The sequence below is a fragment of the Gallus gallus genome, chromosome 1, assembly GCF_016699485.2.
Source record: "Gallus gallus isolate bGalGal1 chromosome 1, bGalGal1.mat.broiler.GRCg7b, whole genome shotgun sequence".
In the NCBI taxonomy this organism is placed as follows: domain Eukaryota; kingdom Metazoa; phylum Chordata; class Aves; order Galliformes; family Phasianidae; genus Gallus; species Gallus gallus.
This window is the reverse complement of record NC_052532.1, coordinates 154,242,170-154,268,906: the sequence shown is the minus strand read 5'-3', so window position 1 is coordinate 154,268,906 and position 26,737 is coordinate 154,242,170. Positions and strand designations below refer to the sequence as shown.

General features: G+C 37.3%; 1 protein-coding gene across 33 annotated transcripts in view; it reads right to left on the bottom strand.

The window, feature by feature from the left end:
- The window catches only part of MYCBP2 (MYC binding protein 2, E3 ubiquitin protein ligase), a 203,873-nt gene that overhangs the window by 111,393 nt on the left and 65,743 nt on the right, over nucleotides 1–26,737 (bottom strand). For 32 of the 33 annotated variants that reach the window (XM_015277213.4, XM_015277190.4, XM_046901818.1 and 29 more), the window contains 6 exons: nucleotides 16,674–16,781; nucleotides 9,935–10,054; nucleotides 9,423–9,504; nucleotides 3,120–3,237; nucleotides 796–1,000; nucleotides 268–421 (listed from right to left, as the gene is read on the bottom strand). In XM_015277213.4, the coding sequence (XP_015132699.2) occupies nucleotides 268–421; nucleotides 796–1,000; nucleotides 3,120–3,237; nucleotides 9,423–9,504; nucleotides 9,935–10,054; nucleotides 16,674–16,781 (787 nt within the window). The remainder of the gene's footprint in view (nucleotides 1–267; nucleotides 422–795; nucleotides 1,001–3,119; nucleotides 3,238–9,422; nucleotides 9,505–9,934; nucleotides 10,055–16,673; nucleotides 16,782–26,737) is intronic. The other variant, XM_015277215.4, reaches the window with a different exon arrangement.

Sequence of the window (26,737 nt, the reverse complement as noted above, 5' to 3'; positions counted from 1 at the left end):
TAAAAAACAGAAAATGAGTAGATTGGGGTCCCCACGATACTTGAATGAAAATGATGCAAAAAAGAACAGAAATCAAAAAATTCAAATAAGAATTTCCTTTGGACTTAGTTGAACATATAATCCAAAAAAAGTTAAATAAGATGCATGAAGGAATAAAAATTGCTTTTTGTTTACTAGGTAAATGAACATCACCAAATCTCCAGCCTTCCAGAAAACTTTTTAAAGCACTTTTGTATTATGACTTTTAGAGCTATAATGCACACTTGCCTCCAAATAACATCATAGACAGGATCCAGACACACACCAGAACCTTGAAGGTCTTCCTGCTCAGAATCATTGAATGTTTTGCAACTGCCATCTACTTTGTTTATCAGAAGACACTTAAAAGGTGGAGGTTCTGATATTGAAGCTGGTACCAAACCTAGATCAGGGAGCAAAAGGAGAAAAAAGAAAAAAAGACTCCACTAACTGCATGTCATATTCTGTGCACGAAGCATTAACACACATAGTAGTGAAGAAGAAATACTGCTAACAGCAAAAAATGAAACCACAGTAAGATTGCAAGAAAATCCATGAAGCGCAAAAAAATCCAGACTTTTACATTCTTCTTTCTAATAAAATTAGTTATCTAAAGGAGCTAGCATCACCATTTGCATTATAAGTAGACAGTAAAAATATTTAAATTCCCTTCATTCACTTCTTCAGCTTGTTACTCCTCTATTGTTCGCATGACTGAAAATGATCTTTCTCCAAAAATTCTGTAAGCGTAATAAAATGCTCTAGGAGAGTTCTTGCCTATTATATGCCTGCTTGCAAATATCTCTGATGTAGCAAGCACGTGAGAATTAATGAGAGCTTCATCAATCCGTAGGAAAGTCTGGTCTCCACTTGCTCCAATCCATGTTGCTTTGCGTCCATATTTAGAACCAATATTAGGCATAGGTGCTGGTTTCGCATTCCAGTAGGGCATATCCAGAATTGGTCTACCAAGCTGACCTTTCTATAGAGATAAAGCAAAAATTAGTACTTAATAGTGAGTCTCAAAGATGAACAAGTTAGACAGCTTCAGCAAAAAATTGTAAACAATCTGGAAGAGAGAGCTTACTGAAAAAGTACCTTCAGAAAATAATGACTACTCTAAAAAAAGCTCTATACATTTAAATAGAAGGTTCTGACAAACGCTTTTATCCCTTTTCAGTTTTTCAGTTATTTAATGAGAAGATAATCAACTAAGACCAGAAGTTTTGTCCACTTTTTAAAAATTACATGCGTTATTTTTGAAGAGAATGTACCTAAGAAACATCAGAAATTTGTCAAAGTCAAACAAAAAATGAAAAACAATTGTGTTTGTTATACTAAACGTATGTAATGCAGTTTGTAGTCATAGAATGGCTTGGGTTGGAAGGAACAATAAAGATCATCCAGCTCCATTGTCCTGTTGTAGGCAAGGATGCCACAAACTAGATCAGGCTGCCCAGGGCCCCATCCAGTCTGGCATTAAGCGAGCGATGGGGTATCCGCAGCTCCTCTGAGCAACCTGTTCCAGCACCTCACCACTCTCTAATGAATATATATGCTTTGACACATATTACTCATGCTCTTCTTTCTCCTTATTTACATGTCAAATGAACACAGTCTTAACTAGTAAGTTCATTTTCAATGAAGTATTTCTATAATAAAATGAATGTAGTAATACTATTGTTGATCCTTCTAAGTAGGTGTACTTGTACAGCCCAACTTTTTAACCTGTACATGTCTTATTTCTACTGCTGCTTACCATTCAGTCATAACTAAAACCAAATTAATAAATAAAACATTGAGACATACATGATTATTTTCAAAACCATTTCTTGAAAATCTCACTGTTGAAAAAAATTATCTTTTGCTTCCATTTTTCTCAATTTTTGCCTATTTAGAAACTGTTTTTCAATTTTTCATTTGAAACAGGAACTGCGTGCTGTAAGAGAATACATCAATCTATATATAAGCAAAATTCGTGAAGACATTTACAAGTAATGTGCTTGAGCTTCCCTGACTTCATAAGGCTTGAAAGTGAACTTTCAAGTATTGCAGCAGAAAGAGCAGACATAGAACAAGTAGTATAAATATGGCCTCAAAGCTTTTTTGTTTGTTTGTTTCTGGGTGACTATTTATTAACAGACAGGTCTTTAAATTCTATTTCTCAAAGTGAATTTGGCTTCTCAGGAGTAGCCAAAGCTTAAATTTCTTAAGTGCCCAAGTCACTTCTGACAAAGACAAAAGCTATAATGCAGAGACTGAAAACCAAGAAACATTAACCAATTTTAGTGCCATTTTAAAGCACAGTTTTAATTAAAAATGGTATTTTCAACTCTAAAATTTAAGTCTCCACTTTTTTTCTGATTTTCTGTAAAACAACAGATTTCAATATATGACATTTCTGCTACTTTTGGCAGTAGAGAGTTCAAAAAAAAAAAATTCAATGTCTATACTCTAGTTGTTATCAAAAGGACATTAGGAGGAAAGCACCAACAACAATTACCCTAGAGAGACTGTAGTGAGGGAACATTTGCAAGGACAAGGAGACAAAGATCTGAAGTCAAGATGAAGGGGAATTAGACAAAGTTAAAGTGCTTTTTCAGTGAATATATACAATGATTCCAATGGACATGAGGAGTACTTGCTAGGTGCATATGAAAGCAAAGTACAAGAGTTATGCCGTGTCATACTGACCTATAACTTTCTCCAGAAATGAAACTCATTGTCATTTCTGTGGAAGAAAAGATGACCCTGATATTTTTCTAACTAATGCAGGTAATAAAATATGCAAAATACTTTTATTTGCAATGGACCTTGTAACAATAAAAAGTTTGAGAAAACAGGTCCATCTTATGAAGCAATTCAACTTTAAATAACAACATTCTAAAGAATATAAAAATATCAGTAATAAATGGCACCATGCTCTTCCAACCACATCAACATTAGAGGCCCCATTTTCAAACATGAGACATAAATAAAAAAAAACATGCAGCATCCATGAGTTGTTCTATGTTTGCAAGTAAAAGCAAACAGTTTTGAAAGATCTTTGAACAATACATTCATAAGCTTATTTCCATAAGTAAACATTATTATTTCCTTACTGAGAAACTTCCAAATGTGAAAACCTGGCCATCCATTAAGAGAATAGCTGTATGGTTGCTTCCAGCAGTAACTTGCGTACTAGGACCTGGTAATGCTTGCACCAAAGTAGGACATCCCCTATATCAAAATAAATTGATTTTGTTTCAGTACATATTACTCAACATTCAGTATATTGGTATTACTAGGATTTCACTAACTAAAATATATTCACTATGTTCATACACCATATGGTACCAAAATCAAGGAACAAATTACTTATTAAATGAACAGGATCTCAAAAAAGTGTACCAGATATTTAAGTTTATGCCCTCTTCATACAAGGAACCAGATCAGGTACCCTTTTTAATTAAACATAGGAATAAAAATAGTTAATCTATATTATTGCAGGATTATATTAATGTTACTGCAGTCACAGTAATAGGTATGTGCGTACAAGCATATAAAATATACAGCAATTAATTGTAGCATTAAAAAAATTCTGTAGTGAGGATATGATACTTGTTAAGCACTTCACAAAACTGTTTGATTTATGAAACAATCAAAGCCAAATGTGGCTGGTACTCTAGTACAATTACCAGAAGCAATACTGATATGGCCCTCCTGAGACAGAGAATTATAAAACAAAGAGAAAGTCTACCCACCTCCGGCAACTTTTTAATGGAGAGTAAGTCATTAAAAAACTGCTCTTCATCAAATTCATAGACTTGAGAAAGAACAATTCTCTCCAAACTGTTTTGCAGAAGAAAGATCTGGACAAGTCTACTATTTGTGCCTCTCAAATATGGACAGGTATAAGAAAATCAGTTTCCCATTTCAATAAAATGAAGGGAAAAAAAAATCAGTAGTACAAGCAAGAAGCAAAAAAGAAAAATAGCAGTGATTACTCAGAATAGAAATAGAAGAGAAGACAAAAGAATGAATTATGAGATACAACTACAATTTTTATCTAAGCCAAAATAAAATGGATGCAAAGGAGCCTGGAAGAATTGTATCAAAATTTGAATCCCATAATGGACGTCTACCTATACACTAGAAGTACTTTAGACTTAGAGTGAATGTGAGTTTAACAAACAAGTGACTCTGGAACAACTCCATGTTTGGGAATCTTGGCCCTAGAGAAAAGCAGTACTATACAAACTTACTTCTAAGCACAAACTTTCCAAAGCAAGTTTAGCTAAAATAAGAGCAGGTTGTCCTTTTCTAGAATAAAAAAAATAATCAGCCCACCTTTACCTAGCAATCGTTTAGCAGCTGATGTGTAAGATGGGTTATCTGTGTGTTCTGCTTTTGGCTAAGGTGCAGGCAAAACCATAGTCAAGTAAGTAGGATGAAGGAGAGACATTGTGAATTCTAAGAGAAAGGAAGATGAAGACACATGGAAATGCAGAAAGAGTGTAAAGAATGGATAATGACCTGAGAGAATGTACATGTAACAGAAATAAGTAATTTATTTGTGGAAAACATTGCTTGTAGTGGATGGAGATGAAGAAAATGAAAAGCAGCATAGAATCTGATAGAGGATGTACAACACAACATTTGTAAATTTAGAAAACTTTGTCGGCCTAAAAGCGTGAGAGTCTGGACATCAGTAAGACAATACACAAATACAGGGAGCTAAGTTTAGCAGCAGTAATGACAAAATACTTTAAAATCTTTAAGAAAGCTCAAAAAGGCACCAAACCAGAAAACAATAATCTAATTAAGAACAAATGCAAAAGCATTCCTGTTAGAAGGAAAAATTCCCACAGAAGATTTTTTTTAACTTCCAAAAATGTGGATGCATTTTTTTCTCCCCTTAGCACCGTGAAAGCTGTAGGTATGGAACTATAAATGTGGACATAAAAGATTCAAGGGCCAGAAGCTACAAGTTTCCTTCAGCTTTCTTGCAGTATGAACCCCATGATGACTTTAAGACTCTCAGAGGGCTACAGGGAGACTGTATGGGAGACATGAAAAATTTCAAGGAATAAGTCTCACTTCAAGTGCTTGTTTCTGTGAATCCCATTGTACAGATGGCCAGAAGGCAGTTTTTGGCTTTCTAATTCACAATATCATATCTATTCCAATAACTAAATCCAGTAATTTGCTTAGTTGCAGCAGAGCAAAAGTAAAGAAGCACTTAACATAGGCACATTTAGCACACTATTCCTATATAGCCCTTTTATTAAGACAACTCAGCTTTTGAAATTGTGTATCTACAACAGAAATGAACAGGAACATTCTAAGGCACTTAACTACACCAAAAATACAGTAAAACTGCAGAACAATAATATTTTTCACATCATAGAAGGAGGAAAAAAATTAGTAAAATACAATAACCCGGTTTTAGTCACTTACATGTAGTTTAAAGTCTGTGATACAACTGAGTATTTTCCTATCCCATGGAAACTCAACACAGAAAACCTGCATGTAGACAATTAGGACTCTGGGAGACCCTTTGGCAAAAGTTCTGACAAGTAGGCTTTCTGCATTTGAGAATTATTCTTCTCAAATGGTGCTGAAAGATGTAGTTCTGGATACGATGCAGGCACTTGACATAGGCAAGGTCAGCTATATACACTGCAACCTGAGGGAGATATCTTGGGGTAACTTCAGATTGCTGAGTGAGAAAACAACAGATACCCATACATCAGGTAACTCAAGACCTCACAGAATGTCCAAATATAATTCCAGCTACCCACACTGAAACCCTCCTCTGTCCTGAAGGGTAAGCATTTCTGGCAGCAGATTTGGTCTTTGAAAATACACCTCACAGTAGTTGTTTGAACGATCGCTGTCCACGGTACTTGCCCAGACAGAGCTGGCTGTGAAGTGCAATAGAATTTCATATGGGGCCGCTGACCGTGGTGCTGTAAATTCAGGTTCTCCGTGGGCTGTTACTGCGCAGTGTCAAAGGAAAACAGAAAAACTCAATTACAGGCAGAGTTGAACAGTGCAGGGGTAAGAAGGTGAAGATTTCTAGATTTTAGATGTAACTGAGAGTTCAGTGGAAATATGTAAATAAGACCTGCACACCACCACTGAAGCAAATTAATCAGACAAGGCACCTAGAAATAGAGCCTTACGCAGCATGTTTTGTTCTGGAAATATTAATAGGGCATAATCTTAACACTTTGTCTACAAATAGAACATAGATGGCTGTCCATGGAAGGTATGCTCAATTAATTCTGTCTTGTTATTGTTGACCCTTTGGAAACACAGATATATGAGTACTGTCCTACTTCAGTGGTCTCATTACTGGACCTTCACTTCCATGTCAGGTGCTTGTTAAAGTAGTGCTGAAATCAACAGCTGGAATAAGAAATGTGGGCAAAGTTTGAACAGTAATGAAAAGATCCTGAAGCTTTAAGTCAGAGCTCCTTGAGAGAAGCATCAGCAAGAAACAGCCCCTTGGCTTACCCAAATACAAGATGCACTATTTTTTACCCAGAGTAGATATCGCAGTGTTTCTTGCTTCCAGTGAGTTTCTATTCACCCATTTAGTAACTACTTTGAAGAGGGAATAAGAAGAGGCTGTTAAATTCTTCATAGAGTGATCTCATCAACACCTACTGCTCAGGACTTTACAACAGAAAGTCTACTCAGATTAGTTTAATAACCCTAGCATGCTGATATGGAAAAAACGGTCTCCCAGGAACCAGATCATTTGCATCTGTAAGTGATCCATCTGTGAGTGACTCAAGTTTTAGTTGGAGAAAAAAACTAACACTACCTTGTGCATCTGCTTACTCCTCCATACTATTTCAGTTCTAGTAATAAAGTTTATTGAGAATCACGTCATCCCGCTCATCTGCTGTTTTCTTGGCTTGTGAACATACAAAGTTGTCTGAAATCTTTCTAGGGCATGTAATATGCCTCATTCTTACTGAAGTGGCAGGAAGAATTTGTAGTGTTCACCACAGTCTAAAGCAGGAGTTCAGAATCCTCTTAATAAGGAGAAGGATATGTCTGGACAAGTGTGCAGAATTCAAAACAGTTAAACGTTTACAAGACTCACTACTTCATCTTTATGCTGCAAGACAGAAGTTTCTGAAAGGATACATCATCAGTTGCTGCCCAGAAACTTACACCATTACATTATCTGGTAATGAAGATGGCTGACTCAGATGAAAATGACAATTGCTGCACATGTCCTGTCAGTTCTTGTTTTCAGGGGCCCCACATATTAGCTAGGCTATCTATATTGTATGTCCTCATTTTTTTTTTTCCCTCTCCTGGAAACACAGTAGATCATCAGTTCTTTGATTAAGAAGACGATGGTCTTCCTGAGGTCAATACAGGCAATGTGACACACTGCATGACTGACATAACACTGACCTGGCTGGAGCTGGCCATCTGAGCACCAGTGCGTCCCAACTGAGGTGGAACTCTGCATAAGGATTCCCTGTTTCCTTTTCTGAGTCCCTTACTGTGAGGACAGAGGAGTGATCTCTACTTAAAAGCTGGAAAAAGAAGTACATCAATGAGGAAATCATCATCTGAATGATGGTGCTAAACAGCAATATAGTACTTATAGCCAGTTCTCATGCACAGGACATATGCCCAGTTTCTTCAAGGCTTTTTTCAGACAGTGTCTGGGATATCCTGTAGAATGATACAAAGGTCAGTGCCAAGCTGCTTGTACCTCCTCAGCTTCTAGAACTGGTAGCTTCTAGAACTGGTTCTATATAGAACATACTATACTATCTATAGTATGATAGAACATACTATCTACTGACATAGGATGTTTCATGTTCTCTTCTAGGATTTCATCTAGAAATACATTCAGTTTCCATCTAGTTTCTGCCTAAACAAGCAACAAATGTGTTGTTTACTGCCTGGAATTCTGACAAACAGGGCAGATAGTCTGGATATCCTCAAAAAAGCCAAGTGATTTCATCAAAGTTGGAAATGGGACATAGTTACCAGTAGAAATGCCACTTATTATTGTATCTCTTTGTCTTTAAAAGAACATCTAACCTTATTCTAGTAGTGACTTGAAGTGCTTACTAAAGTAGCTGTAGCTTCAAGTATGCATGAATTTCCAGGGACTAAAAGGAGTATTTATCTGTGATATGGCTCTACCACAGTCAGAAACAGACTGCAAAAAGGTAACAGTTTAAAGAATACCATCAGGCACAGCAACCAATGCAAAGTAATGTTTCCCATAAACCTTCATCCTTCCTTCCCTCTTTCCTTTTGTTTAGCAAATACAATTAAAATTTTAAGATGAAGATGATTTCTCCAGAAACTTGACAAAAGAAATTATTTGGAAGTCTTAAAAGAGATTAGGAGGACAGATGTACAAGCAATTTCATCTCACTACTTCAAGAGAAACAAGAGAACTGAAGACAGATCATGGATGCTGCACTCTATATGCCTTTTTCATAAGGATACTGGGCACTACTGAACAGAAACAAATCCTCAATGATTCCTGCTATTCAAAATCCCATCTACAGTATGTGTGCATGCCCAAAGAACAACACTACTGAATTTCTTTTTACAGTAGTACACTGACTGTCAACTTGAGTGAGCAGATGAGATATTAAGGGTGAAAATTCAGCTTCCCCTTATCGCCACCTGTATGTAGTTGCCTGTGCTCTCACTGTAGTCAATGGAGATCAAGTCAGTATATTTTACAGTTACTGAGCATATCTGAAGTAGATAAGCAGCATCTGGTTAGTCAAATAGCTCTCCAGACTCTTAGCTGAAAGAAATAAAAGAAGTTGACTTCTTTTATTTCCACTGACCACAAAAACCCACAAGTCACTTTCATGCTATAAGCATATACAAATGCAACTGAGACTCATACACACAGACTTACTTTTGAAGATTAATTATATACACAAAGGAGTTTTATTATTATTATTAATTACAAACAAAAAGACTAATATGTGAATTACTGTTAGTAATGTAGGAGAAGCATATTAATCTAAGTTTACAACTTCACACTATTTGAATTATTGCGTATGTAATATTTTCCAGAGATAATGAAACCTTAAAGATATTTCAGTGTAATTCTCTCCTGTATGCACAGAGATGTGAAGAGAAAGAAGCATTTTAAAACCCAATTATCAAAGCTACGCATACAAGCCCTCACGTATTCAACACATTACCTACACAGAATAACAGCATGGTTACTGTCAACAGTCTATCTACCCAGAAAGATTATGGAGAATAAATGCAAAATGAGAGTTCATAAACCTAATTTGGACAATATATGCGTTTTCCCACTTCCTAGCTAGAGAACAACAGTAAAACTTAGCCACTTTTAAAACAGCAGCACAGCAATATGCAATTTTGTCTTGTGATCACCAGCTTACCTGGAATTAACATCACCATGTCCAAGTTGCCCATGCTGTCCATATCCAAATGTGTAAACATCACCATTCTCCATCAAAATCACTGAAAATAAAGGAAAAAAAAACAATATTTTTCAGAGATATCTGCATGTATCACTGTCAGTTAGTCTTTCTGAGCAGCACAGTTAACAATCTCTACTAAACACAATCTTCCACAATCCATCACAGCTAGTATCCCTACAGAGGTATGCAGATGTGCCATGCAGATGCTATAAAATGGCTCAAAAATTCCTTAAAAGCTTATATATTATTCTATATATGATATTTCTAGTCCCTTGCGCTATCGGAGGACAGCATATTAAGCTAGAAAATGATACTGCAACCTTTTTCAACCCTTCCATGTATATCCTTATTGAACATTAAACACAAGGTAGTGAAAACGTGTATCAGAACATAAAAACCAAAACAAACAAACAAACCAACCCACAAAACCCAAGAAATTTATACTGCAGTTAAAATTTATTTATTTTTACCTGAATGGTGAAATCCACAACTGACTTGTACAGCCCGCAGCTCACAGTCAAAGCGAACGGCCCCTGGTGGATAGGTTGTAATTTTGCTTGCATCCTTCTCACCTCTTTCTCCACTTCCGTCTATAAACAAAACTTGTAATTATATCCCGTGTCTTGTAAAAACGTTATGTTAGAAGAAAGAATGAGAATAGTAAGCAACCCCCCACCCGCCATTTGTAAGGTAGAAGAAGGAACTCACAGAATATTGAGAGAAACAGCTCAAGACAACGGATCAAAGTAGACGTGAAAGATGACAGAAACTCTACTCCTAAACAATCTGCTGCATCAAAGTTACACACATAAAATGAAAATAACACATTCTCTAAAGCAGAAACTTCCAAAGAGCAGACAAGAACAATGAGAAAAATAGGACACTGAAATAACTTTAGAATTTTTGTTTAATAACCGTCATTTTTGTTCTTCAAGGAAATAATATTGTCAGTTAATGGAAAGCACTGTAATTAAACATGGTAAGCATAGCCTAGTCTGGTTTATTCAGTATTTGTTAATAATTTTACTTGACTCCAACCTGGCCATGTGCCCCTTGTTTTACATAACTAACTCACTAATACTATGTGATGAGTATGCCTAACAACACTGACATGCCCACTACTATTATGTCTGATGCATTTCTAGACATTCTGTAGTTTCTTTCATAAAGAAGGAAGTGTGTTATTGGTTCCTAAAGTCAAACAGTCCCTGCATCAGATAAAAGTATAGAAGTGACAAATAACTGTTTTGTTTACGAGCATCTTGAAAGCCACTCTCCTTCAGAAAACAATATTAAAGTCTGCTATTAATTAGACACAGGGTCACAAAGGAAACTGGTTTCATAATACTAGCAGAAAAAAACATGACAGAGAGCACATTCATCACCATTAAAACATCTATATCTGCAAAAAAAGCTGGCAAAAAAACTCTACAGAAAGTGCGTTTTCATAATGAAAAATATCATATGACTGCAGTATACATGCACACATTACTGAAGTGAGATAGTAAACACCTGTAACTACTGTTCTCTTGCATTTTAAATTAAAATCATTTTAAATTTAAAAAGTTTCTCCGGAAAGAGGGAAAAAGTGAATGAGCATGTATAACAACCACATCCGAGAAATTCTACTATTGATTCTGAAATAATTCTGACCAGTTACTGCTCCATTAGAATTTTGATACAGGGAAACAACTGCTGCTAAAGGCATTCAGGGCCCAGTTAATTTATAATTCCCAAACAGTTTCCTGAAGAATTATTAGTAGAAATGTAAACACTGAGCATTCACTGTGCGCTACACTACCTAAAAACTTGCACATATTTTACTTAAAATATACCCCGTTTTTATATATATTGCCCAATGATTCTTCCAAAGTAATTTCAGCATATTAAAAAAAAAAGTTTTAACAAATCCTACTATCCTTAAAGAAAAAAAAGCTATTTTCAAGTCATGAATGTGTACAGAAGATAAATGAATCTACACGTATTTTGCATCTGTAAAGAAACTGCACACATAGGTATTATGTAATACTTGTAAGGAAATAGTTCTAATAGTGTAGTAGTAACTTTTTATGCCTATTTTTGTGTTAAACGTTATATGCCTATAAATCCAGGGATGATTTTAAGGACTAATACTGCCACCAGAAATATCTCTTCAGTAAGCAACCTACTTACTGCTTTCTTGTTTCATACCAGCTTTTCAAACAGGAACAGTGCAAAGTGAAATGTTCTTGGAGTTTACCTGTGGCACCTTCTCTCTTCTCCCTCTATCGTTGATGACAATACTAACAAATATAAGCTCCTGTGCAAATGCACTTGAACAGTTATTTGCTAGGAATGCACATAACCAATAAGCATGTGATGGGGCAGCACGTCCTTCCTTCAATGAAACTGTCTTGACACACTGCATGCTTCCTTATGCATAATATGGTAATATTAAATACTGTTGTGCAAGACGTAGAGAAAATAACATTCATATGAAACATATTTTGAATCTTCTTATCAAAGAAAATGTATTTTAAAGGAAAAAGATACACTGAGTTAGCATTTTTGAGTTTCAAAGGAGAATCTTCTCCACTATGAAACCTTCTCAAAAGTTCTCTTGGCTAATATTACTACCACGAAACAAAAAAAATGCATAACCTCCCACTATTTTCCAGGAATTAAGAAAAGTCATCCCTCCAACACGGATAGAAAAATAGTAACTAAGTCCACTGAATTCTTTAGAGGTAGCTACAAAGGTTGAGTGAAAACCGGTATGAAGAATCTCAAGTGCATGACACTTAGGAAACTGTGTTAATAAAGTTGCATTCTAATTACAAATTAAATAAAAATTCTATTCTGCATTTTTGTACCACTATTGGCACATGGATTTTGTTAGGTGTTTCTCACCAGTAAGTGTTTCAAGCTACTATCCTTATCCCTAAACTGTTAAAAAGTAAATTACAGTGAAATTTTCTGGAACAATTTTGTATCAGCATTTACAAAATCATTTATACACAACTTGTTCCATTCATGCAACTTTAGCTCCTTCCAGCCTACCCTTTTGAGAGTATTTGTTTTTCTTTTCATATATCTTTAGAGTTGTATATATATACATATATAAATACGTTACATGTATATATATGTGTGTGTGTGTATACATTATATAAATACTTAAATATATATATTATACATGTTATATTATATATATATTATATATAATTTATATGTGTATTTATGTATAATATTTATACATAATTACCTATATAACATATGTATTATATATAATGTAACATATAATATATAAAAATATATCATAATGTATAACACATATAATATAATACATAAATATATGGTTTTATATATATAATACATAATACATGTAATTTATGTATTTATATATATATTATATTATATATATGATACTACATGTGTGTGTACATATATACATATGTATATATATATACACATACATATTTCAGTATCACTGCTCCCAAGTACAGGAAAAAGGCAGAATTTGCTACAAAACCTTAACTGACTCAAGAAGCTCACTTTGTTTTTAACTTCCGTCCAACACACAGACTTCTGCAAACTATAATTAATCTTACTACTTAAGATACCCAAAGATGAAGTCTCCAGTCTAGAGATACAGAGTGGGAAGTATTGTGGTTTAACCACAGTGCTCAGAGCCACACAACCGTTCGCTTACCCCTTCCTTAACAGGTGGGGTAAGACAGAGAACTGTCAACAAAATAGATCTTATAGGTTGAGATAAAAACTATTTACTAAGACAGAAGAGGAACAAGGAAATGCCCACCAACGGATGCCCTGCCAGCAATGCAACATCTCACTCTCTACCTATTGACATCCAGCCAATCCCTGACAGCCAACTCTGGCCAACAGTCCACATCTTTATGGCAGTCCACATGGTGTCCTGTGGTATGGAACAACCCTTGGCCTAATTCATGCATCTGTCCTGGCTCCACGCTATCCCCTGCCCTGCGCCATCATGGCAGCAGTTCTTCCCTGCCAACTGGCCCATTGCTCCTATCACTCAACAACTGAATATTGGCAAGCTATCAGTACTGTTTCAGCTGAAACAAGGACAAGAAGTCACTACCTTGTTGAAAAATGAGAATGAAGGACAAGCAGATTCTTTCTTAGTTTCAAAGCACTCCATGATTACCAAGGAATACAGTATCTACTCTTTTCCACCTGAATTTGTGATGGAGATGCAGATATAGATCAGAAAGTTTATGATGATGCTTAATATGCAGTTTTCGTAATAAGAAAGATCTTGATATGTATACTCTAAAAATGTGATGGCAAAGTAGATGGCACTGGCAAGTTTTCCATAAAATAGGTGAATTCATGATGAATCAGAGAATCACAGAATCATAGAATGGCTTGAGTTGGAAGGGATCATCAAGTCCAAATCCCCCTGCCACAGGCAGGGCTACCAACCTCCAGATCTAGTACTAAATCAGGTTGTCCAGGGCCCCATCCAACCTGGTCTTGAACACCTCCAGAGATGAGGCATCCACAGCCTCTCTGGGCAGCCTTTTCCAGCATCCCACCACTCCCTCTGTGAAGAACTTCTCCCTAACATCCAATCTAAACCTTCACTCCTTGAGCTTAAAACCATTCCTCCTTGTCCTATCACTATCTCCCCAAGTAAAAAGTTGATTCCCCTCCTTTTTAATACTGGAAAGCTGCAATTAGGTCTCACAGCCTTCTCTTCTCTGGGCTGAACAAGCCCAGATCTGTCAGCCTGTCTTTGTAGGGGAGGTGCTCCAGACCTCTGATCATCCTCGTGGCCCTCCTCTGGACCCTCTCCAACAACTCCACATCTTTCCTGTATTGGGAACCCCAGACCTGGACGCAGTACTCCAGATGGTGCCTCACGAGGGCAGAGTAGAGAAAGACAATCACCTCCCTGTCCCTGCTGGCCACCTCTCTCTGATGGAGCCCAAGATACCATTCGGCCTCCCAAGCTGCAAGAGCACACTGCTGGCTCACATTCAGCTTTCCACAGGACAACGAAACTAAATAAATTTTTAAGCAAACATTTCAAAAGAGTTCCCCAAACAAAAGCCATTTAGATTTGGTAATATACCAATGTGCAAGATTCAAATTAGGCCACAATTGTCAGCCCTGAAGCAGCTGTTCACATTCAAGTTTAAATAAATATAATTAAGGAAAAGTTCTACAGCTGCAGACTGAGAAGCTCTGAGAACATGTATAGGCAAGTCTAGTATTTGCTCTTCAGTGCTACCAGTTGAAATGATTTCTCCCTGTCAGAAAATCTTTAAGGTCTGGTTGATGTGAATTGTTGGAAGATCACTTTAAAAGAAATGTCTGAAGTTAAAATGCTGGCTTGAAAAATATCACATTCAAAAGTAAGATGAAAGAACATACTGATTGCAATGTCATAATGTCCTTTCCCTGAAATTAACATCCCTGACTCAGATTGCTTGAGATTATTGATTTTATCTTGAGTATAGTAAGAGAAGCAAATGAGAAATGTCTTTTAAGATGAGGTATGTCTCTTACGCTTTTCACAATTCCATTATTTTGATAGCAACTTACTTCACAAGGTTTTCATTTTCCCTTGAGAGGTCCTCTAGAAGTTAGGGATATTTCTAGTTTCTAGTGGAACTGATGATCTTCTTTAGGGGAGCCATCTTCCGATGGCTCTCAGTGTTTACTTGTAAAGACATTACATGAGACAAATCTTCCTTACCTGTTTAGCATGAGATGGAAAGAACTAAATGGTCAATTCTATGAAGCACATCTGTCAGAATGTTTCAGCACAATACAGGCATATGCATTGTGCATTGTGCTAACAAGCTCCAAGAAATAATGCCAACCTCAAACTGAGACTAATGCACAAACCTCTCGTAAGGAAATAAGTGAGGTAATACCCAGAGCTAAAAGGAGCTCCAATTAATAAAATATGCCAAAAAAGAACAGACATAGGTAGGACAAATACATGCACTTCCCTACAGGGTCAAGGTTTTGCAAGCAATACAACTAGCAGAAGTACCTAGTTCAAGGAAAGTGGTTATCTGTCAACTGTCAGTGACAGCAGGTTCTGTGTGTTTCATTTTTCAGCAAGAAATATCTACTGGGGGAATTAAGATAGATATTTTTAAATTAAGAAAATAGTTGATGTTCAGAGTATATATAGTAGACTGAAAAGACATGCAAAAAAACAAAGGATCAGATTCTGCTTTCATTTCCTGAAAGTAGACTTGAGATAATTTCCTGATCTGGTACCTTCATAATTAGATAGGCCTACCACCCTTATTCACTAAGAAGTCATATCCAGAAAGGCTTCAAACTGTCATACAATTTCTTTGCATACATGCAAATAACTAATTTCCATTAATTCAATTGAGAAGTCATTCTAACAATTTAGCTGTTCTTTAAAAAAAAAAACTGTAACATTCTGGACCCCACCATTTTAGAACTTTCTGTTCACTTAAGATCAGGTCTGTAATCTAGACTTTACATAAATATTCTTTGTCTATAAATACACACGCATTTATATGTAGATACAGATACATACAGACACTTGAATACAGTCCATGTTTCAAAATTAGTTTCAATGAGTTGGCCTTCCAGACATATGAAAATGCCATCAATGCCAAAAACATCTCCTTACTTAAATTCTGGAAAAAAAGTGCAATCTATACTATTTCAAATATCTTGTTTCATTAAAGAAGGCTTGTTAATAGATGGCTTAACAGTGAAAAACTCTAGGCTAGAATTAAATACTCTTGAGTTGATATGTTACAGGAATCACCCCAGCTATACCACACAAGTTCAAAAACAAAAAATACCAACCACAGTGCGAATGTGATAGTTGAGACATGGGAAGGCGTTAAAGTTTCCTACAGCAAACTCTAAGAACTTCAGGAATGAGGTAGCTTCAGAAATGAGAGAGAAGACCCAGAAAAACAACATTTTTTTTCAGTAAAAAAAGAGAAAAAGGAAAGGAAAACAAAGATGCAGACTACCAAACATTCACAATTTAAAAAAAAAAAAAAAAAAAAAAAAGGTCAACATAGAAGTGTGTTCTCTTTCTCCTCAGGTAACAAAATACTAACAAGAAGAAAGGCAGAAGCCATTTTGTGCATTTCTTTGAAAAGAGAGATTGAGTGCATGAAAGAGGTAAGGTGGAAGTATCAGCTTTTTCCACCCTAGCCAATAAGGAAGACCAAATACCTTTGTGCTTGTCCCGCTTATGCTTTAGCTGTGCTGGATGGGGTCTGATTCTGGCTAGAGCCTGTTCTCGATGGTTCATAAAAATAGGACCAGGAAATACAAGGGGGCCTGAGGAGAAACATTTTGCACATGCATAGGAAAGCTCACAAAATGAAAACAGTGTGTTAAACAAAATTTAAATTAAAATCAATAGAAAAAAAATTATATAGTAAACTTGTTTATCTAAATTCAGAAGGTCCTAATGAAAAGAAAATAATTATTTCTTGACAATGAAACCATTGAAAGAAACACTGAATATCCCACAGTGACAGCTTAACCTGAGTTTGTAAGTATGCAACTGTACTCCAAGTAATAAAAAGGCAGATTCATAATGATAATAAATACACACTGCTGTCTTTAATAGGTTAGAAGATAAATTATCATGCCTTAAATTCTAAAATATTACTTTTAAAACTCCTAATTTGGAATAATATCAACCTATCAATTGTAAATTTAAAATAAACAGCACAACCATATAACTATTTGTCATTATCATTAAATTTAACCATTAAATTTCAGTTATCATCACAAAGGAAATAGCAATCCAAAAATATCTGTTCCATGAAGAAAATTATTCAAATCATATGATCTTTTCTGATCTTCTTATCAATTTCATAATCCATTTAATTTAGTCTTCGAATGTTTCCCATCTATGTAAAGGTCACACTTCAAGAGAAGATTCACATTTGAAGAAAGCAGTAATGTATTTATTTAACATTTTCTCCAAATTTAAAAATCTATATGTAAGCACTGCTGAAGATGATTCTATGTGCATCACAGGAAAGCAATTTGTTGTTTCAATTTTTATTTTCTGGTCTAATTTAAAGGTTAAATTAATCTGCCATCAGGAACTTCTTTGGAAGCATCTCCCACTTCTGGTAATCTGAAATTCAGTGGAAATCATAAATCATGGGCAACTAATACGTCTGCCACTATTCCACAAGTCTCCAAAGCCAGTCCATAAAAAGAATTTATAAAAATTATTTATATTTATATAAATATATATTTATATTATTTATATATTTATATAAATATATATTTATATAATATATATTTATATAAATATATATTTATATTATTTATAAAATAATTATTTATTTTATAAATTTATAAAAATTTATAAAAGAATTTTTATTCTTTTAAAAGAATAAAAAATAAAATAATAATAAAAAAAAAAACAAAATCCCAAATCAGGCTTTGCGGCACATTTTGAATGTCTTATGTGAAACTTCAAAAAATAAGTGCACATTCTTCTTCCCCAAGATCATCAATACTCTGTTTTCTTAGCTAATCTTTATTGGCAAATTAATTTAGGCTAACTTTCCATTAATGTCCATTGTCTCAAGTCTCCTGCTGTTCCCTTTAATCCATCAGATCTATAAGTATCTTATAAGTACCTTAAAAATCAAATACTGCCTTTCCTCCTAGCTTTAAGTTTCCTACATGTGCTAGCTAATATAAAAAAAAATCTCAGTATTTGTGTATGTTTTTACATATAGCATAGATTTTTGTTTAAAATTCTACCATGCTTACCTGGAGTCTCTTTATCGTAGTTCAATTAGAACAGGTTCACTTGTTAATTAAGAACTAACTTCTGATGACCAAGGATCATCATTTGATTTACCACCATCACACAGATTGCTTTTTTTTTTTTTACTACTTTTCACAGTTTCCTTTCAATCAGAGCCTCTGTTTAACACATACATAATACTACCCCATATTCTCAGTTAATATTTTTTGTAAAGATTACCTTCTGTGAGGCCACCTGCTGTGCTTAGCATCTCACTTCCTAGTGCTTAGATTCACATAAAAATGTTATCATTTTTCTTCTTTCCAAGTTGGAGGGGAGATGCAGATGAGGAAAAGTCAAGGAAGGGGAAAGAGAAATGACGGGCAGGTTATGAAAGCTAGGAAAGTTTGGAGGACAAAAGATACAGAGCTAAACTTGAATAGTAGGAAAAACTAGACCGGAGTTTTAAAATGATGGCAATAGAAGACTGGGAGTTGCTTAATACTCAGTTACCAATGAAATGAAAAGTTAATGAAATAGAGAATGGATCTAATAGAATGACAAAAATAAAACTCAGATTAGAAAACATTTGTATAATATACATATATTTTATATATATATACACACATATATATACACACATACATATATGGATGCATATACATATATGTAGTACAGATGAAGTACATATATATATATATCCAAGAAATACAAAGAGCATGAGTTGAAGCACTTAAGTCTTACGATCTTTGCAGATAATCAAACAGAAAACATGATGTCCAGATGATTTAGGCAAAAAATTCCACAGTACCAGAAAACACCTGTATAACATACAGCCCAGGGGACAATATGTAGCTCTGAAGGCAATCTTGGGCATTGTGGTGTTAAGAGCAAATATGGAAAAAAAAGGAGAGAATTATAGAAGGTCAGAAGGAAGTGAAGTATGCTAGTGTGACTAAAGCAATTACAGGAAAGAAGGGACATAGAGAATATTGGGAATGCATTAAATAACGGCAGCTCCCACATAGATATAGCTACCACACTGCTGTCTACAGTTGCCAAGCCATGTTCCCCTAATCAATATGGCTCTGTAACAGTGTCTGATATCTGACAAAAGCAGAATTTATCTTTGCTTCTGGATATTCCTATATCCTCCACATTCCCATCTGTCAGTTGATAAACTCAAGTCTAAAATAAAGTTAAATGCAGTATTTCTTCATTTCTTAACAATCTATATCAAACCCATGTAAGAAAATGTTAGATCTGTAACCTGAGAACAAGAATATAATAGGAAACACCTATTTATTGATTACATTATGAAGCCTGCATGTTGAGTCGCATGCTGTGAAGGACCTCCTCCCCTCCAAACTAATATGGGAAACAAACCACAAGAACTATTCACAAAGCTCCTATCCGCTCTCTACTTATAAACAATGTTGTCTGTATAAGGGGAGCAAAGTGTAGGTACTATTAACTACTCTGGTGTAACATTTCAGCCATACATCAGACGCCTCCTTTGTTTTGTTAAAAATGCAGAACAAAGTCTCTAATGTAGATCTACAAGAGGAATAATAACATATTATTCAATTATTTTTAGTAGCTCACATTACAAACATAAGGGGAGTCGCTAGCAGACTGCAGTACTGCTATTTTATATCAGTTGCTATTTGATGTAAATGATATTCACTTACTCCCTTTAGTTTCTATAGAAAGGTTTTCTACAGCTGTCAAATCAAACATCCCAAACTAGAAACATCAAAATTAGCTCTTCCCCCTCCCCCCCCCCCTCCATGTATTCTACAGGATCCAGGCCTTTCAAAATGAACTTTGGCCCTGAATTAAAATCATTCACACACGTATGTGCTTCTGCATTCCAGTCCATCTTAGCACTTAGGCAGACTTCCACAGAGTTTTCTGTTCGAATTTGTCTTATGCATACTTAATATTTTCTAGTATCTCTCCCTATACACCTGCTCTTTGGCTGTCTGATTACAAAAGGCTGAAATCAATGATTTCAAATGGCCATATGATGTAGATCACCGCAGTGAATGTAACAGGTTACCTGAAAACACAGTACGCAATTATGTAATTAGAAGTTGCATCAAAAAGTATTTAAAAATTAAGACTGCAGAGGCAATCTCCATTCTGCTGCTCCCTAACTCATCAGTGTTCAATTTCACAATTTATGTTCTTTTAAACACAGTAGCTCTTCTGTACATAGTTAGTAGCTGATTCCTAGCTTGGATGGTACTTTCCACTGTAAAACTTTATTTTTGGCTGCTTGAATACTTGTAAGAGAAGAAACAGGTAATTAAAATATATTGAGACAAATTATTAATATAGAAAAAAAAAAAAAAAACAGCTCTACAGCAGGCAAATTTCAAAGGTGATAAAAAAACAACACAGGCTACATGCTTTAAGGAAAAAAAACCAAAACAAACATGGTCACCACATGGCGGTGAGCTGCTGCTAAATGGGGACTCAGACTGAAAGCATGAATGTCCATGCTGCAGTTCAGATCTCAGGCTGTGGAGAATGCCTGGCCCTGTCACTGGACGTTGGTGAAAGTCCATCCGTGCAGGAGAGGTTGCCCAAGGCTAGTCAGTCTGCTCCCCGTTTCGCTACATCAGTCAAGGAAAAAAAGAGAAGGGCTGTCGTCATAGGGGACTCCCTTCTGAGGGGAACTGAGGGCCTGATATGCCTTTTGGATCCATCTCACAGGGAGGTGTGTTGCCTGCCTGGTGCCTGGGTGAGAGATGTTGCTAGGAACATCACTTGCCTGGTTAAGCCCTCCGATTATTATCCATTAATGCTTTTCCACATTGGAAATGAAGAGGTAGGCAAAAGAAGTTCTCAGGCAATCAAAAGGGACTTCAGGGCTCTGGGAAGACTTCTGAAGGGATCGGGGGCGCAAGTTGTGTTCTCCTCCGCCCTCTCAGTTGGTGACTGGGATTTGCAGAAAAGGAGGAGGGTGGGCATGCTGAATAAATGGCTTTGTGAATGGTGTCCTGCTCAAGGCTTTGGGTACTATGGCTTAGAACGTAGCCCTGAGAAAGGGGGAATGCTGATGGCAGACAGGAGCCGACTGACTAGAAGGGCCACAAATATTCTTGGGAGCAAGCTGGCTGGGCTGGTTAGCAGGGCTTTAAACTAGATGTGATGGGGGAAAGGGGTGTACTGGGTGACAGAGAAGTGCGTGGGAATGCTGTCACCTTGTGAGGTGGTAAGGGAAAACCCCAGACTTGTCCTGGAGGTATTAGGGAGGGCTCCTCTGAGAAGGCAATGAGGCCAATAGCCAAGCTGAAGTGCCTCTATACCAATGCGAGCAGCATGGGAAATAAACAGGAGGAGCTAGAAACCATGGTGCAATTGGGAAGTATGACCGAATTGCTGTCATGGAAACATGGTGGGAGGAATACCACGATTGGAATGCCCTGATGGAGGACTACAGGCTTTTCAGAAGGGATAGACAGGGTAGGAGGGGTGGTGGAGTTGCCCTCTATGTTAGGAACTGGGTAGATTGCGAAGAGCTGTGTCTGAGGAACAGCCACAATCAGGTCGAGAGCTTATGGGTAAAAATCAAGGATCAGTCCAGTAAAGGGCATGTAATGGTTGGGGTCTGCTACAGGCCACCTGATCAGGAGGAAGCTGTTGACGAGGCCTTCTTACTTCAGCTGCAGGAGGTGTCGCACTTGCAGGCTCTTGTCCTGATGGGGACTTTCAACCACCCAGATATCTGCTGGGATAGTGGCATGGCAGGTGACAGACAATCCACAAGATTCCTGGAGTCTGTTGAGAACAAATTCCTGGTCCAGATAATAAACAGACCAACCTGAGGTGAAGCCTTACTGGACCTGGTGTTCAATAATGTAGAGGAGAGCAGTAGAGAGGTTAAGATTGGAGGCAGCTTGGGCTGTAGTGACCATGCCTTGGTGGAGTTTGTGATCTGGAAGAATGCAGGCCTCGCAAAAAGCAGAGCTAGGACCCTGTGCTTTAGGAGAGCAAACTTCCAGCTGCTCAAGGAATTGTTGGGTGGGATCCCCTGGGAAACTGTCCTTAAGGGCATAGGTACAAAACAAAGCTGGCAGTTCTTTAACGACACTGTTCTGAGAGCGCAATGGCTCTCCATCCCCCAGCAGAAGAAGCTGAGCAAGCAAGGCAGGTGACCGTCATGACTGTGCAAGGACCTGCAGTTTAAACTAAGAGAAAAGAGGGAAATGTACAGGAAGTGGAAGCAGGGTTGCCTAGCCTGTGAGGAGTACAGAGCTACACACACAGGTCTGTGTGGGTAGAGATAGGATAAGGACAGCCAAGGTGCAGATGGAGCTGAACTTGGCAAGGGATGTGAAAGATAACAAGAAGGGGTTCTACAGGTACATACGCAGGAGGAGACAGGCCAAGGAGAGTGTTCCCCCTCTGATGAAAGGTAATGGGGACTTGGCTTCCTCAGGCATAGAAAAAGCTAAGGTACTCAATGAGTGCTTTGCCTCAGTCTTCACGGGTGGTCAGGCTTCCCATGTCTGCCAGGACCATGAGCCTCTAGGTGAGGGTGTGGGGACTGGTTTCTGTCCCACTGTAACAGTGGAACAAGTCTGAGTCCTCCTCATGATATTGAACATGTAGAAGTCCATGGGGCCGGATGATATCCATCCTAGGGTTCTGAAAGAGATGGCTGATGTGGTTGCCGAGCTGCTCTCCATCATATTTGAAAATTCATGGCTTTCTGGTGAAGTCCCCGGTGACTGGAAAAGGGAAACATTCCTCCCATTTTTAAGAACGGGAGAAAGGAAGACCCGGGGAACTACAGGCCGGTGAGCCTCACCTCTGTGCCTGGGAAGATCATGGAGCAGATCCTCCTAGAAGCTATGTTAAGGCACATATGAGATAAAGAGGTGATTCGAGACAGCCAGCATGGCTTCAGCAAGGGCAGATCGTGCCTGACCAATCTGGTGGCCTTCTATGATGGAGTGATGGCTTCAGTGGATGGGGGAAGGGTGGTGGATGTCATCTACCTGAAATTCTGCAAGGCCTTTGACATGGTCCGTCACCACATACTTCTCTCTAAATTGGAGAGGTGTGGATTTGAAGGATGGACTGTTGGATGGATTAGGAATTGGATGGCTGGACACAGCCAAAGTGTTGTGATCAATGGTTCTGTGTCAGAGTGGAGGCTGGTCTCAAGCAGTGTTCCTCAGGGGTTGGTCTTGGGACAGGTTCTTTTCAACATCTTCATCAATGACATAGATGATGGCATCAAGCGCACCCTCAGCAGGTTTGCGGATGACACCAAGCTGAGTGGTGCAGAGGATACACTGGAAGGAAGGGAAGCCATCCAGAGGGACGTGGACAGGCTGGAGAAGTGGGCCCATGAAAACCTAATGAGGTTCAATAAAGCCAAGTGCAGGGTGCTGCACTTGGGTTGGGGCAATCCCAGGTATTTATACAAACTGGGGGAAGATCTCCTTGAGAGCAGCCCTGCGGAGAAGGACTTGAGGGTCCTGGTAGACGAGAAGCTGGACAGGAGCCAGCAGTGTGCACTTGCAGCCCAGAAGGCCAACTGTGTTCCAGGCTGCATTAGAAAAGGGGTGGCCAGCAGGGAGAGGGATGTGATTGTCCCCCTCTACTCGGCTCTTGTGAGGCCCCATCTGAAGTACTGTGTCCAGGCCTGGGGGCCCCCAGTACAGGAAGGAAGCGGAGCTCTTGGAGTGGGTCCAGAGGAGGGTCACTAAGATGATCAGAGGGCTGGAGCACCTTTCCTATGAGGCAAGGTTGAGGGAACTGGGCTTATTTAGCTTGGAGAAGAGAAGGCTCTGGGGAGACCTCATTGCGGCCTTCCAGTACTTGAAGGGAGTGTATAAACAGGAGGGGGAACGGCTGTTTACAAGGGTGGATAGTGATAGGACAAGGGGGAATGATCTTAAACTGAGACAGGGGAGGTTTAAGTTAGATATTAGGAGGAAGTTTTTCACGCAGAGGGTGGTGACACACTGGAACAGGTTGCCCAAGGAGGTTGTGGATGCCCTGTCACTGGAAGCATTCAAGGCCAGGCTGGATGTGGCTCTGGGCAGCCTGGTCTAGTGGTTGGCATCCCTGCACATAGCAGTGGGGTTGAAACTAGATGATCACTGTGGTCCTTTTCAACTCAGGCCATTCTATGATTCTATGAACAGGAAAAAGAAATGCAGACAGGGTAATATGTGTATACAGGACAATTCGACAAGTGGTAAAAATTCAACGCAAGTTGTATTAATAGTATTAATTTAGGCACTTCCTTTCTTCTGAATACTTCATCGTTTACATATTGTTAAAGAAATATGAAAGATGCGTTTCTGTATATATACACAGAAGTTAAACTAAAAAAACGTTCTCATCAAGTCTGAGGCAAATCTGAGTTCTGAAACTACGTTTGTTAAGCAGAAAAATTTTATATTTTTGTCTTTATTATCATCATCCCTTTCAGATAGAAGTCACCAACTCAAGTATACTAATTTAATTTTCAGATCCATATCTTCTGGTAATTGAGGACTAACATACACAACTTCCTCTTGAAAGCTTTCTTAAAAACTAAGTCATGAATGAGTTTGATATAACTTTAAGTAAAAAGTTTTTAAGAAACTCAGTAACAAATATGACTTCTGGGTCTTGAAAGCATCGGCATAATTGTTTAATTAAAACTATGGAAAGAAGCTGCACTAATTTTAGGTAAAAAATACTGCATATGAATAAGACAGCTCTTGTATATTTAAGTGCATGTTTGGCAATGAACAAAGAATGCCATTGCTGATGAATGCATTTTAAGTAATAGTATTTAAATACTTGGGCTACCAAAGTAAAACTGATTACTGAAATAGCTGAATTAGCTACACTTCGGAATAATTCGGAATAGTTCAAATGCAGGCAGCCTCAGTTAATATTGTCTCAATACACAACAGCTTTAACTAAAATTAATGAATTTTTTTATTATTATTATTCCAAGTAGAATAAGATAGAAAGAAAATATTTTCTCCTTTCTGTATTGGCATCAAAAGCTAAAACCTTGGTTAATTACACACAGAATTTGCGTCTTAACAATGATAATCTACAGATGTTCAGGTTGTAAAACCTTTTGCATATCTAAATCAATATCTGATAAACATTTAAATGTTCCCGGTGTCTCTCAAGAAAGAGAGGAATGACATAAGAGTTCTCAAGAATAGCACTACTCTTTCCCCCAACTCATTGAAAACTACAGCATCTGGATGAAGAATTAACAGAACTCCAAATTTTTTTATCTGGTAATACCTGACTGTATAAATCAGGATTTCTCCTAAGTATTTGTGATAAAATTTTCTCAGCTTTAGAACATCAGCCATTCTGAAAAGGAGATTGATCTGCACTCTTTGAGCTAGACATATCCACCACCTCCAATATCTACAGAGGTACGGAATTACAGTGCTCTTTCACACATATAATATACTTGTATGCAACTAGCTGGCCAGCAATATCACCTTATGTACAGTCCCTCTACACCCAGTCCAACTGACAGTAAAAATACATGGATCATCGGAAACATAGTTAGATCCAGAATATCTTTGTTTAAGAGATAGCACGCAAAGTGGACAAGCTGTGCTGGTTCTATTTCCAACCACAGAAATGGAAACACAATGACATGTTCTTCTGCTCTGTTTCTTTGTTCCAACCTTCCTCCTTCAGGTGAAAATTTTCTTGCCAGCTCTGTCATCAAGACCTTTCTAAGACACTTCAGTATTGTTAGCTGTCCCTAGTATTAACACAGCAGTATGCAGACAGAAGAATAAAAGCTTCCCTTCCTACCCCTCAAAGCTAAAATCAATTGCCAAGATTCAAAGAAAAATAAATATTCTGCCTTTCTCTACATCCATAGTTTCTATCTTCTCCATTGCTCCTTACTAATGATAAAGCTAGTAGTTTCTTGAAGGCAAATGAAATAAAGTCAAAAGTTGTCCCACAGAGTTTGGTGGCTTGGACTCTAGGAAACAAATTCAATCACAGTGCAGACTTGATATCTCAGGGGGAAAAAAAAACAGTAGCAAATTCTGAAAAGGCATTATTTTTAAAAATTTAGATCAGACATGAGTGACATAATCAAAACGGTATTAGCTAAAACAGCAGAAAGCTTATACAGCACAAAATTTCAACACTACTGCTCCTCCTCTCAACAGACAAGAATGTCACCAACCACATCAGCACGTTTCACTAAAATATCAGTTCTATCAGTCTAAAGTCTCTCAACTTTAATTATTTACCAGATTAAGACTCTGAAATATTTAGAACTAGAGCAGCACTGAAGGCTTGTTAGAACACAGTCTGTATAGAATACCAACAATCATTCCTGACATAGATAATACACAAAACAAGCAAATTTTGAAATGCTCCAGTGTTTTTCATCTGTTTTAATTCAGTCAACATGCTGGATTGCTTTGGGCTACTTAAGTATAGAGAATTTCATTTTGTAAAACAAAATTTTGCTTACTATTATACTGTAGAAATTCATTAA